We start from the raw sequence: 13,855 nt of genomic DNA on the forward strand, positions 1-13,855 counted from the left end.
TTCCATGATTTTAAATTCAATAGCAATAATAAGCCTTCACTATTCCTTGAGCTTGTTTGCGAACTGAACAAAGTAGTGATGAAAGGGGATCCTTAGATATGAAATATCTTATATTGTGGGGAAATATGGTAAAAGACCATTTGATATCCTTGGTGAATATTGCGTTTTATTTTGTTATTATGATTCTGAGCCTATCATTTTGTGATCCACCATGGCACCCAATTTTTGTAGTATTGTGTCTGTAATGCTTATTATATGTTAACAAATATTTATGCTACATTTATTTGTAGCTAAGTATAAAATTTGATAGTTGCTTGCTTTTATCTATATATTATATATTTGTATTTGTAATGCTTATTAAAAAGGGTTTATGTTACATTTCTTTGTAGATTAATTCTAAGCTTTGTCAGTGGCATGCCTCTTGTTCTTTTCTTTTTGGTATATTCAACCTGATTATTTGTCATCTTGTTGTTTTATTGTAGGTCATAAATGATTTATTGGATCCAACTGGACAAAACTTGAGAGTAAGAGAGGACGCCCAGGTATATTGACTCTTGACTATATGTCTCTCAAGTGTGCCGTGGTCAAATTACAATGACATTGATCTTGGTTTCTTATTTTTATTTATTGAATTAGGAACATAACATTTTTTTTAATGCCCATCTTTGCATGCCCTTATAATTCTACATTGTTTTGTAAACTATATCATAGCAATAATTAGGTGAATGAAGCACGAGCATGTTTACCATAATGGATTGAATATTGACAATTATGATAAGCCTGCTAGCAAACTGAGATTGATCAATATGCTGATATATGGAATTGCATATCTTTATAACCTACTTATATTAGTGAGATATAACCTACTTATATCAGTGAGATGGCCTCTATACAAACATGAAGTTTTATAAAACTGTTCAAGTGTTATAGTCAGAAATATAGATTATGATGAGAGGTGTCTTTTACCACTTAAAATCATGCCTAAGGTGCGAAGTCCTCACCAAGTGAAACACGAAAGAGTTACTCAGTGTCACGTCAGCACTCTCTTTCCCCACTTAAAAAAAAGCTTACTGCCAACATAGGGGGGCTTCGATATCTTCATTAGAAAGGCATATGACAATAATGAAGGGTAGATGGAATTACTGCAGATCTGTTTCAAGATTTATTTTGCAGTGATGTATACAGATTTGCAAATCAGATTTATGAGTCTAGTATTATATGCTGTAAATAATGAAATTTCTAGACTTAGGGGCAGATATTGTGAAGCCCTAATATGGGAAAATTAACAAAGTTCAACAAAATCGATGCTTAGAATCAAGGCTGGGACTTTTTAAGGCAAAATTTATCAAATTAATACACAGATACATACCTGGCTTCCACGTTTAAAGTTGATCCCGGGTTGTCATAGCTCCAAATTTGCTCCCATTATTACAATGACCAAAACCTCCCTACGAAACTGGGCACAACCTTGGTACCCAGCTCCAGAATACTTCAAAATTTCAGCATTCTGGCCCTCGTGCCCAAAAGCATCAAGAACAATGAAGGTTCAGTGATTCTCACTCTGTCTGTAACTCTCTATTGGAAAAAATCCTCTTTCCCGCACTTCCACTCCAAAGGAAAAAGATCCCCTTTAAGTAGCATCCCATTCTCCTTATATTTCTCCGAACCATCGCCTTTCTTCCCTTTCCCGTCTCAGTGTCTCTGTTCCTGTTACGTGGAACTCCGCATGCCCTTGAACCTTATTTGATTTTTATGAGATTTTATTGAGTAGGTTCACCTTTTAAAAGGTGTGCTACATAGGATTACTTTAATTAGTTTAGTTAGGGTTAACATTATTTTATTAATCAAATTAATTTACTTTATTTATAATTTTAATTAAATTATATTATTATTTTATATTTTCTTTTAATTAAGGATTATCATATATATATATATATATATAAGGGTGGTATACGTATCAAATACCTAATTTGATATATTCATTATATTTCGGTGAGATAGGAATTTATTTCGATGATCAATTCATTACCCTAATTTAGACATTTTCCAGTATTAGCCAGTTTGTATATTAGTGCAATACATGTGATTCATGCATATCTAGCTATCGTATGGATGCCCCGTATGTATGATAATATTCGCATTTTGTTTGTAATTGTATGTGGGCCATTACATACATCCCTCCTTTCAAAAACTTCGTTCCGAAGTTAGGGTTTATATAGTATATTGATAATTATTTAATGATTAGTATAATCAGTATCACATAAGAATTATATTTCAGAATTAAATTTGTTTGACATGGGGCATTTTAAAATTTGTGTTCTTGAAAATTTAATTTTTTTATAACTATAATAGTTTTGGAGGCCATGGAACCCACTCGATTTTGACATAGGGACTTAGGGAAGAAAAGGAGGCCGAATTACTTTATTAGTGGAGTGTGGGGGCCACCCACATGGGAGAAACACACTTAGCCAAGTGAAGAGTTCGAATAGCCTTGGAGGGAAGTCAAATGGCAAGGTGAAGGGGCCCACATAGGAAGGAAGGCCCACAAAATTACAACTAGGAAGAGCTCATCTTCACAAAGCGCCCTTTGTCAATTGAACTCATTTGTTGCTCAAGCTGCTTAGCTGGGTCACTTGTTGTTTAGCAACGAGCTTTCTGTGCGAAGAACTCACACTTTCTTCAGGGGACTTCAAGTGCCACCCTAGAGAGGTTTTATTCACTTCATTCTGGAGGAGAGTTGGGGGAGATTTCAGCACTTATATTTAGACATTCACTCAGCCATAATGTGTTCCAGGACGATGTAGGAGGAGCACACATGGGGGTCATTTCGGGGACCAATTGCCAGGGGAATTTGGTGAGGAAAGTTCAGGGATATAACAGATTTTGGGTGGAATTTTGGAGCAAAAGGAGGCAGCTACAGTTTAGCACAAATTTGCAGCTCCTAGGCCAGCATAAAAGCCTCTCACTGGGCACACGTGGGAGTTGGAGGATTGTGTTGTGAGGATAGTACTTGCCAGGTAGATAAGGGCATCCTTTGGGGGAGTGTTTGCAATAATTTTGGAGTGCTTGGGGAAGGATTTCGTTGGTGTGCAGGCAGGCCGTACTTCCTAGCAGTTTGTGGAGGACGTGGTGCTTTGGGCGCTAAATTTAGGGGGTCAAAACAAGGCCAAACCCTTTCTAGGTTTTGTGGGTTTTGCTTGAGGAGCTTGGGATTATTTTGACCGAATTTTCTAAGCACTAGAGATGGGGTTTTCAGCAACATCTTTGCAGGAGATAGTGTAGTTTTGCTGGGGTAGCACAGGGCATCCTTGTGATAGCTGATTTGGTCATCCAGGCTTGTAGTTTGATCACTTGGGCTTTGATTCGCTTGCCTTTTTGGGCAATCCCAGGTGCTCAAGGTCTATAATAACATGGCTCAACTGCTTCTCACTTTCGGTCTAATTATGGGTGTGCTCTAAAGTTTAAAATTTTCTGTTGTTGAATTTGTCATTTGCTTTGCATATCTTTGTATTTCCTAATTTGGAATATTACAATGGTATCAGAGCCCAGCTCTTGGCTCAGCCATGGGAGAATTTTCCTATGAGTGAGGAGGATATGCAGAATATCACCTACAGGAGACAGAGGTATTGAAGCCAGTAGAGGGAGTTAGAGATTACACCGGACACTGAGGAGCATGTAAAGGCTGTGGTAGTAGAGGACATGGTGAAACCTAGGAGTAAGGAGGATGTGGCGTTTGACAACCTCTTGAAGGCCCTCAGTGATTTAGCGAAGGGGCAAAAGGAGATGTTGGATGAGATCAAACAACAAAACTAGGACCCACGCATGAACTGAGATTTCCTATTTGGGGAGACTTCTGGGGCCTCCCAACAGTATGACCACCCTTTGCCGGCTACTCACCCAGTAGCCCTAGGTGGGCCAACTAGGACCACACTGCCTTCTTTCCTACCATCAACACCTAGTGAGCAGGGTGGACCAGATGACCAAATGCCCATGGGGGAGTATTTCAAGGAATGGCAATCCATGGGACAAGATTTCAAGGCAACCCAATCTTTTAGCGAATATTGTTAGCTTAAGCAAAATGAGAAGGGCAGGAATTATGGAGGCCAGGGCACGCAAAGCTCTGAGTTGCAGCATACTATTGGGAGGATGTACTTCCCTACATATGATGGCACTACCAAGTGCACAGCTCGGGCTTGGGTGGAGAAGCTGGATACTTATTTCCAGCTCAACAGGATGACGGAGGTGGAAGCCATTAAAATGGCTACCCTACACTTGGAGGGGGAGGCACATGATTGGTGGTTTCACGGCTTGTCCACTCTAGGGCATGCCAACGTGACTTCCTATGAGGATTTCACAAGGAGAGTGGTGGAGCGTTTTGATCAAAGGGATCCGGAGGCTCACTTCAAGGAGCTGACCCAACTCAGACAAATGGGTCATCCAGAGCAGTATATATCGGAGTTTTTGAGGGTCTTAGTCATGGTGTCAGATTTGTTAGATGCTAGGAGGGTGTACACGTTCATAGAGGGGTTGCTCGAGCCACTGCATGGACTAGTGAAGTCACGGAAGCTCTCTTCTCTACAGGAGGCCGTGACATGTGCTAGAGACCTGTAGGGGACCATCCCCAAGACCCGGGAACCTATTCCATCACATATTCCCTACCCTCGTAAGGGAAGTGATACTAGACCACCACCATAGAGAGAAACCCAAGAACGTGGGCAGCTAGATGAGGAGACTCGAGGAGACCTTAGGAGGAGGAAACTGTGCTTTACTTATCGGGAGCCATGGGCACCAGAACATCGGTGCACAACGAGCACGACCCATTATATCGAGGTCTTTTCGAATAGTGATAAGGAGGATGATGTGGCGCTGGAGTATGGTGGGGGAGACAGTGAGAGCCCGACAGAGAGGGGATCACCACCACCACCACCACATGGGGGAGCATCTTTTACACCATCTGGGGGAGTCCTTGCTTCCTTTTGCGGGGTCCCCAAATTTTTGACCTTGAGGATCAGAGGCATAGTGTAGGGGAAACGTGTCTTAGTCCTAGTAGACAGTGGGGCCACCCACAACTTCATTGATGCTCATATGGTCCAGAGGAGGGGCATCACCACAACAAAGTTTGAGGGGTTTTCTGTTTTGGTGCTGGGGGACAGGATAATGTAGAGCACTTGGTATGTTCCTGCTTTGACAGTGACCATGGGGAACTACTCGATGACAGACCATTTCTTTGTAATGGACGTATCAGACACCAACGTAGTGATGGGTGTCCAATGGCGATACTCCCTTGGCCGAGTCACCACCAATTGGAGGACACTGGAGATGGAGTTCACCGAGCCGGATGGCAAGTTGGTAGTCCTTAGCAGCATGCACTTGTATCCTCCACAGATAGTTTCAGCACATCAGATGGAGGCAAATTTGAGGCATGGAGACATAGCGTGGGCTGTGGAGCTGAGGATTTCAGAGGCTGGGGATAGGTCTAACCACCACACCCGGACATACAGACCATATTAGAAAGATACTCACTGGTATTTGAGGACATCCCAATGGGGCAGCCACTAGACAGGGGATTCGAGCACTCCATCGAGTTGGAACCAGGTGTGTAGGCAGTTATCACCGCCCCTTATAAGTACCCCAAGGCCTATAAGGACGAGATTGAGCGGGCCATCAGGGAGTTTTTGGCGTTGGGCCACATTAGGCTAAGTTCCAGCTCCTTTGCTTCTTCAGTGGTGCTGGTGAAGAAGAAGGATGAAACCTTGCACATGTGCATTGATTACAGGGCGCTCAACAAGAAGACTTTGGAGAACCGATACCCCATCCCTCGCATTGATGAGTTGATGGATGAGCTTAGAGGAGCTAAGTACTTCTCCAAGATAGATCAACGCTTGGGGTACCATCAGATCAGGGCGAGGGATCAGGACATCCCTAAGACGGTCTTTTGATGCCACTATGGGTATTTCGAGTTTCTGGTCATGCCCGTTGGGTTGACCAACGCACCCGCCACCTTCTAGTTGTGTATGAACCATGTGCTTTAGGGGTAGTTGAGGAGGTTTGTATTGGTGTTTTTCGACGACACCTTGATATATAGCAGAACCTGGGAGGAGCACTTGCAGCATCTAGAGGTGGTGTTGCGTATTTTGGAGGAACAACAGTTTTACGCCAAATTGTCCAAGTGTGAGTTTGGGCTGACTGAGATGCTCTACTTGGGGCACATCATTGGTGCAAACGGGGTGAACCATGTGCTTTAGGGGTAGTTGAGGAGGTTTGTATTGGTGTTTTTCGACGACACCTTGATATATAGCAGAACCTGGGAGGAGCACTTGCAGCATCTAGAGGTGGTGTTGCGTATTTTGGAGGAACAACAGTTTTACGCCAAATTGTCCAAGTGTGAGTTTGGGCTGACTGAGATGCTCTACTTGGGGCACATCATTGGTGCAAACGGGGTGAAGGTGCATGAGGAGAAGATACAGGCTATTTAGGATTGGTCGGTGCCTAGAGATGTGACAACGTTGAGGGGATTTTTGGGCATCTGCACCTATTACCAAAAGTTCGTCAAGGGATTCTCGCAGTTGGTGGCACCCCTCACAGATTTGACCAAGAAGGGGGCTTTTGCATGGACAAATGGAGCCCAATTAGCTTTTGATCACCTCAAGGAGGTGATGAGTAGTTTCCCGGTGTTGGCACTCCCAGATTTCACTCAGCCGTTCACAGTGGAGTGTGATGCATCAGGAGAGGGGATTGGGGCAGTATTATCCCAGGATGGGCATCCCATTTATTTCGAGAGCCGAAAGCTCCTACCACATGAGAGGTCGAATTCTATATACGACAAAGAGATGTTGGCCATCATGCATGTGTTGGCCAAATTCCAGCAGTACTTTGTGGGTAACCGATTTCAGGTGAAGACAGATCACAATAGTCTTCGCCACTTCATGGGGCAGCAGGGCCTCAATGAAAAACAACAGAGATGGGTCAGCAAAGTGCATGTCTATGATTTTGATATTGAGTATGTGCGGGGAAAGCACAATGTAGTGGCTAATGCATTATCCAGGAGACTTGCAGGCCTCTCACTCATGAGCATTTTCCGTGACTGGAAGGTACAGTTGTTGGTAGAGTACTCCAAAGATCGGCAGGCATGCGATCCATTGGTGTTTCTATTTGCTTCACTCGAAGTCAGATATTGTAATGCACATACACTAAATCATTGAGGCGTGAGAACTCCAACCTGTAAGAGTGTCAAAAAAACTAATGAGTCTTGACTCTTGACACTTGAGGGTCATAAATTAAAATTAAAATAAATGTAATTGCTCAATTGAAGGCTGAAGCTCAAAGTCATACCTATTATGCTTTTTTGAGTGTATTTTCTCAAATACACTCTAATTGCACTCACACCCTGAAGAGCTACATGTTTGACACATGATTCTTATGGCTAATTTTTGCAAATTTGGTGCCCTTGGACCATACTTTCGCCACCAAATATCTACAACAAAATAAAGAGATAAAAAAGTCAAAAACTTAAAACATAATTAAACTTTCAAATAAAAGTTACATAATTGAATTTTAAAAATCTAGAATTATAAATAAGTAAATTATAAATTGAAAATTCTAACGAGTGATGACTTGTCACTTACGTGGCATGAAGAGGGTCCTTTCCCCAATAGCATCATCAAAGCCAAATAGGCCAACACAATCCCGATAAAATTGTATCTCGCGATTGATTTTGTTACGAAGCTCAGGATTAGGTACCATCCTTTGAATACAGGAATGGAGCCCTTCCATCACCTTGCCATCAAAATCAAAGGCACATTTGAATGAAAATGTGGGGTTGAGCAAGAGTGTTGTTGCATGAATGGGTTGATGAAGCATCCCTGTCCACCGACTATCAATCACATCCCATAACATCATATGTCTATCAAGTCGAGCAGAACCCTTGTTTGCATCATAAGAATGAATGGCCTCCTTGGCCCTACCCATGGCCTCATACAAATAAGCCATTGTAGGCTTGTCCCCATCTACCAATCTCAAAACCTTTACTATAGGTTCACTAACTGAGCACACTTCTTTTACTCCCTGCCAAAATGTGTCAATGTACACCATTTTTGCAATGGCTCTCCCGCCCTGTCTCCTGTTGTATCTACAATCACGCCACTCATTAGAAACAAACATTTGCTTCAAGTCAAATTGGCATCAAAGCAAAAATTGAAGAGTAATAAAGTTGGTGGCAAAACGTGTGATTGCAGGATGACGCAACTCCTTGTTTCTAGTGTATCTCCTCATGAGGCTAAGAACAAAAGCATGGTTATATATAAACTTGGGGACACTCCTAGCCATATCAATCACCTCCTTGATGAAGGAGAGTTTCCCCATATCCTCAAGCAGCAAATCGATACAATGTGCTGCACATGGAGTCCAGAATAATGTGTGGTGCCTCTCCATAAGCATCCTACCGACAAAAACATAATTAGCAGCATTATCTGTTATGACTTTTACCACATTCTGCACACCAATCTCCCGGATGAACCCATCTAACGACTCACATATCATTGTTGCATCTTTTATATGTGTTAATTCATCCATTGATTTAAACATGGTACCTTTAGGACACTGAACCAAGAAATTTAGAAGTGTCCAACCCTTCTTATCTGTGCAATGATCACACATCATTGTGCATCCAGACACTTCCCATGTCTGTTTCAACTCCGCCAATCTAGAGTTGATGTCTTGTTTTAACTTTTTCTGCTTGAAGATTGGCACCCGCAACCCCTCATATGTAGCACTTTTGTACCCTGGGCCCAAAACAACAATTAACATCACACATTGGCTGCCAAAATGGATTGGTTTTGGTGATGTTGAGAGGTAAGTCACTCCAGAAAAGACATCTCCTCTTAACTCTGCTTCTTGCTTCTCCTTTTTTTAACAACTGATTTTATGGAAGGTTGTGCTCATTGTCCTGTTCGTGGAACAAAACATGATGACCTCCCACTCCCAGTAACATTAGCACTACTAGGTGATGTTGTGGAGCCCCTCCCACTACCCTCAACCTCAAAATCAGAAGAAAATATCCCGAAAGATCTACCTGCACATTCAACCTTGTTTCTTTCTGTCTCTTCCTTCTTTTTGTCTTTTTCATCAATTGCTTCAAGAGCTTTTTGTATAAGCTTCACACTAGAAACCTTACAAAGCCCAACATCATGTTTAGGGAGTCTAGCCAGATGGTATTTCAATCGCGTAACCCCTCTTGTCATCTTGGTCCCACACAATTTGCATGATAGATAATCCCAATTTGTCACACCATCAGGCTCCCCATACTCCCAAAAGGGGTCCAAGGCTTTTGGCATATTTGCAGTGACATTCAGTGCACACCCATATAAGTCCAAGAATAACCAACAACTGAGCCATTTTATTATAATCTGGGAGAAAAGTACAATAATGTGGAAGTGGTGCACCTGGGCTTGCCTCAATGGCAAGCGTGATCAAGCCCAGGTGGTAATATGTCAAGCCCAGATGGCACAAATAACTGCTGCAATGATGCCCTGTGCTGCCCTTGTGAAATTGTGTTGTCTGCTGCAAAGATGCTACTGGAAACCCCACCTCTGGTGCTCAGAAAATTACAAGAAATTAACCCCGACCTCTCCACCAAATACCCAGAATAACCCACGAAGGAATTGGCCAAATGTTGACCTCGAAATTTTGGCCCAAATTCCCCTTAGCTCCTCTAGCTGTTGGCTGAGTTGGGACCCCTGTTTGACCCCTTAGATCTGCCCAGAAAATTCTATAAAATTAGGAGTGTGATCCTTGCCCAAAACCCAGAAAAACCCAGAAATGGTTTCCCTTGGTTCCAGTGTTTTTAAAACCGGAACCGGTGACCGGACCGGTCCACCTAATGAACCGGTTTACCGACCGGAACCGGTCTAACCGGGACTGGTTTGGTCTAAACGAACCGGTTTTTAAAAAATACATTAAATAATTAATTTTTAATGAAACAAAACTATTTTTAAGATGTAAAACCATGATTCCAAGCCAATAGAGACAAAATATGCAAAGTTTGCTCATTTATATACCATGCAAAGGTGAATATATCAAAATGACACCGAGTGCAATACATATCATCGACAAAATAGCAAAATACATAAGAAATGAGGCTCTAAATGGCCTATAAAGTCCAAAAACAATGCTGCAAGCTATGAGGCCATTGGCCTACTACAAGTCTACAGTGTACACATGATCAATCATCAAGTCCATCACCACTACTAGACACAGGATCATCATCAGGAGCTACATAGACATCATCTGGTTAAAAGTCTGAGGATGCCTCAGCCTGATCTGCAACATCAGTATCAATGCCACCAATGACAATAGAAGTGGACCTAATGGAAGCACGAGTTTGTCGACCTGCACGACTAGTGCCTTCCATTGGTTCCTTGCCTTTCCTTGATGCCGCTACTGATCCTGGTTCTGATGCCGCCACATAATCTGCCTCATCCCCCGCTAAAGCCATGTCGATATCAAAATCAGTCTCAAACACAGGATCTTCAGTCTCTTCCACCCATTCTGATGTTGGATCAATATCGTCCAACACAATGGGATCTAGATCAGGTGATTTGCTCATCATTTGGTTCCTCCTCAGTCGAAGGTTGTATTGCACAAAAACAAGATCATTTAACCGTTTTTGTTCCAAACGGTTTCTCTTCTTCGTGTGTATGCGCTCAAAAACAGACCAATTGCGCTCACAACCTGAAGCACTGCAAGTTTGACTGAGGACTCTAATTGCAAACCTTTGCAATTGAGGACACTGGCCACCAAATGACTCCCACCAATGTGCTGCAAAGAAAAAGACAATAATTAGTAACTTAGTTTATAATTTGAATTGTAAAGAACGTAAACAATTTTAACTTGAAATGAAAAACAAAATGGAAATTGGAATTGCTTACCTGGTTGGTCCACATCTCTTGCCATCTTTGCCAAGTTTTTGCCAAAAGTACCACTTGCCATATTGAAAATAGTAAGCTGTCTATGTATTTCCAACTGGTCTACATGGTTAGGGACCATGCGCTCCAAGCAATCAATCAATCCAGCTCTGACCTCCCCATCATGCTGATCTCCTAGCCGATTTTTATAGTGATACCTTGGGTTCAAAAAATACCCGGCTGCATGTATAGGACGATGGAGTTGATTGTTCCATCTGTTATCAATGATCTCCCATATATGGCCATATTTAGCTAACATGTCCTTGTAAGCTGCCCGTATCTGCTCCTTTGCCTGATCCATAGCTTCATAAATGTATGGCCAATCTTTCCCCATCCACCAACCTTAACACCTTAACAAGGGGCTCGGTAATTTTCACAAGCTCTACAGACCTTTTCCAAAAATAAGTGTCTAACACTTTCTTTTTGGTGTCTTTTCCATCTGGTCTACGAGCCCACCGAGATTCAGACCATTCTTCAGAGGAAAACATTTTCTGCAAGTTTTTATGTTGACCATTGAGACATTGCAACGTGAGGAAGTGAGTTGCAAATCTCGTAATTGCAGGCCTAACAAGCTCTTTGCCTCCAGTGTGTTTCCTCATTAGGCTCAATACCCATGAGTGGTTGTAAATGTATTTTGTAATGCACTTGGCATGCTCTACAGTGTTTTTTACCCACTCCACCTTGCCTATATCCTCAAGCATGAGGTCTATGCAATGTGCAACACATGGAGTCCAAAATATGGTCTTATATTTGGCCTCAAGCATCTTTCCAGCAAGAACATAGTTTGAGGCATTATCAGTGATGACCTGCACAACATGCTGCTCCCCAACTTCCTGAATAATGTTATCCAAAATCTCAAATAGAAGGCTTGCATCCTTTACCCTATCAGATGCATCAACTGATTTCAAAAACATGGTTCCTTGAGGGCAAGAAACAAGGAAATTAATGATAGTGCGGTTCTTTCCATCGGTCCATCCATCTGACATAATAGAACAACCTGTTTTGAGCCATGACTCTTTAAACTCAACCAAATACTCATCAATGGAAGATATCTCTTTTTGCAAAAGAGCTCCCCTCAAGTCATGCATACTAGGGCCTTTGAAGCCCTTTCCTACAGCTATAACAGAGTCCCACATAGCTTGGTTATAAGGTGAGCGAGCAGCATTAAATGGGATATCTGAATCATACCACCATCTAGCAATGTATTGGTGAGAAGTTTCTTTGCATTGTTTTTTCCAATGTTGATCCAAAGTGGGTTGAGAACTTGGCTGGGAGGAAGTGGGATTAGATTTAGAAGAGGCAATGTTGGCAGAAGATGAGAAATAACTTTGGATGTTTGCTCTCTTTGTTCCTTTTGATGGTTGGCCAACTCCAATAGAAGGATGAACATAGTGAAAGGGGTCATTGGTGGAAGGGATAGAAGTGGAGTCTTGAATCTCATAATCATCATACCCACTCTCTTTCATAAGATTCATGGCTTCTATTAATTCCCTCTTCCTTGCAATTTCATCTTGGATGGCCTTCTCCCTAGCCTTATCCTCATAAAATTTTTCAAGCTTGGCAATGTATTCTGCCCTAATAGGACCTAACAGTTCTTTTGGTGCATCACATGGCTTTACTTGGCCTCTTACCCCAGCCAAGTGTTGTTTCAACCTAAGAATACCCCCACCTCCAATAGATTTATGGCATAATTTGCATATCATTTTTCCATCAATTACATCACAATGAACCCATGCACTGTCCTTTCCTTTTGGAGCCATGTTTGCTTGAAATAATAACAATTTGCAAAGAAATCTGCCATTTAAAAAAAAATTGCAGCTAAGCAAAATGGAAAACCAAAGATAAATGTAGAAAAACAAATGCACATGCAAGGCTCAAGCTACAAAATTTGATAGCATAGAGCTAGAGAGTTTATAGCATACATGATAGATCATAGAAGTGAGAAGTTTATAAGTATAACACATTAAAAAAAAATTCATGGACAGCAGACTCAAATGAGGAATTATCAAGTGCAAATCCTTACCTGGAAATGCAAACTAGCTCCCTTAGCCTCCTCTTGAAGATGGCAACTCCACTGACAGCTACACACTATCTCCAAAATAGCTCCAACTCCAACTCCAAGATGACTACTTCAGCAAAAACTCCACACTCTCCAAGCTCACAAACAAACTCACAAACACTCACAAACACTCCAAATCAGTTGTGTGAGACAAATGAGAGTGAGAGGGGTCTCTTATAGCAAGTGTGAGGGTGTTTTTGGAGGGAAAATACCTTTCCCTCCCCCCCAAAACCCCTAAACCACCCCTAAACCACAAAACCGCTGCGCTTTTTTCATTAATCGGCGGGCTGTCCATAAACCGGCCGGTTTGCTACAAACCGGCCGGTTCCGCCCTAAACCGGCCGGTTTTGACCGGTTAGGGCCAGATTTTGGGCACATGAGGTATGAAACCGGGTTTTTTAGGCCGGTTCGGACCGGCCAGGCCTCCAACTGGCCGGTTAGACCGGTTACCGGTTTTTGTGGCCGGTTTTTAAAACTATGCTTGGTTCCAACCTTCAAAAATTGACCCTTTATAGCTTGGCCCTCCAATTTGGAATTCTGTTGCTATGACTGATCCTGTCAATCTCTGCTCTCCCAACTCCAACAATCCTCCTAAAATGGCCCTCCAAATGATCTCCCAGCCTCCCAGCTCCAAACTCCCCCAGATGGTGCTGCCCCAAAGAGTCTCACTCCAATGACTGTGAAGTGATGGAGGAGATGACGCGGTCCTACGTGTGATGAAATGAGATTTGCGTGTAGGATGGTCGTCTTGTTTGTAGCTGCCCTCTATACTCCTCAAAATGATGAAGGATGCTCGTCTCCCCAACTTCCCGGAGTGCCTCATGTTGTGACTGTG

At 42.4% G+C, this 13,855-nt stretch overlaps 1 protein-coding gene across 4 annotated transcripts in view; it reads left to right on the forward strand.

Moving 5' to 3' along the window:
- LOC149190752 (kinesin-like protein KIN-7C, mitochondrial) overlaps positions 1-13,855 on the forward strand; it is a 397,121-nt gene that overhangs the window by 178,620 nt on the left and 204,646 nt on the right. For all 4 annotated transcript variants that reach the window (XR_016256019.1, XM_089412258.1, XM_089412256.1 and 1 more), the window contains one exon: positions 483-542. Coding sequence is in view for 3 of the 4 variants with exons in the window: in XM_089412258.1 (XP_089268384.1) it covers positions 483-542 (60 nt within the window). In the remaining variant the exon portion in view is untranslated. The remainder of the gene's footprint in view (positions 1-482; positions 543-13,855) is intronic.

This window comes from Pinus tabuliformis, chromosome 3_1 (assembly GCF_031772625.1).
Source record: "Pinus tabuliformis cultivar Carrire ecotype Pingquan chromosome 3_1, CPIR1, whole genome shotgun sequence".
Lineage (NCBI taxonomy): Eukaryota > Viridiplantae > Streptophyta > Pinopsida > Pinales > Pinaceae > Pinus > Pinus tabuliformis.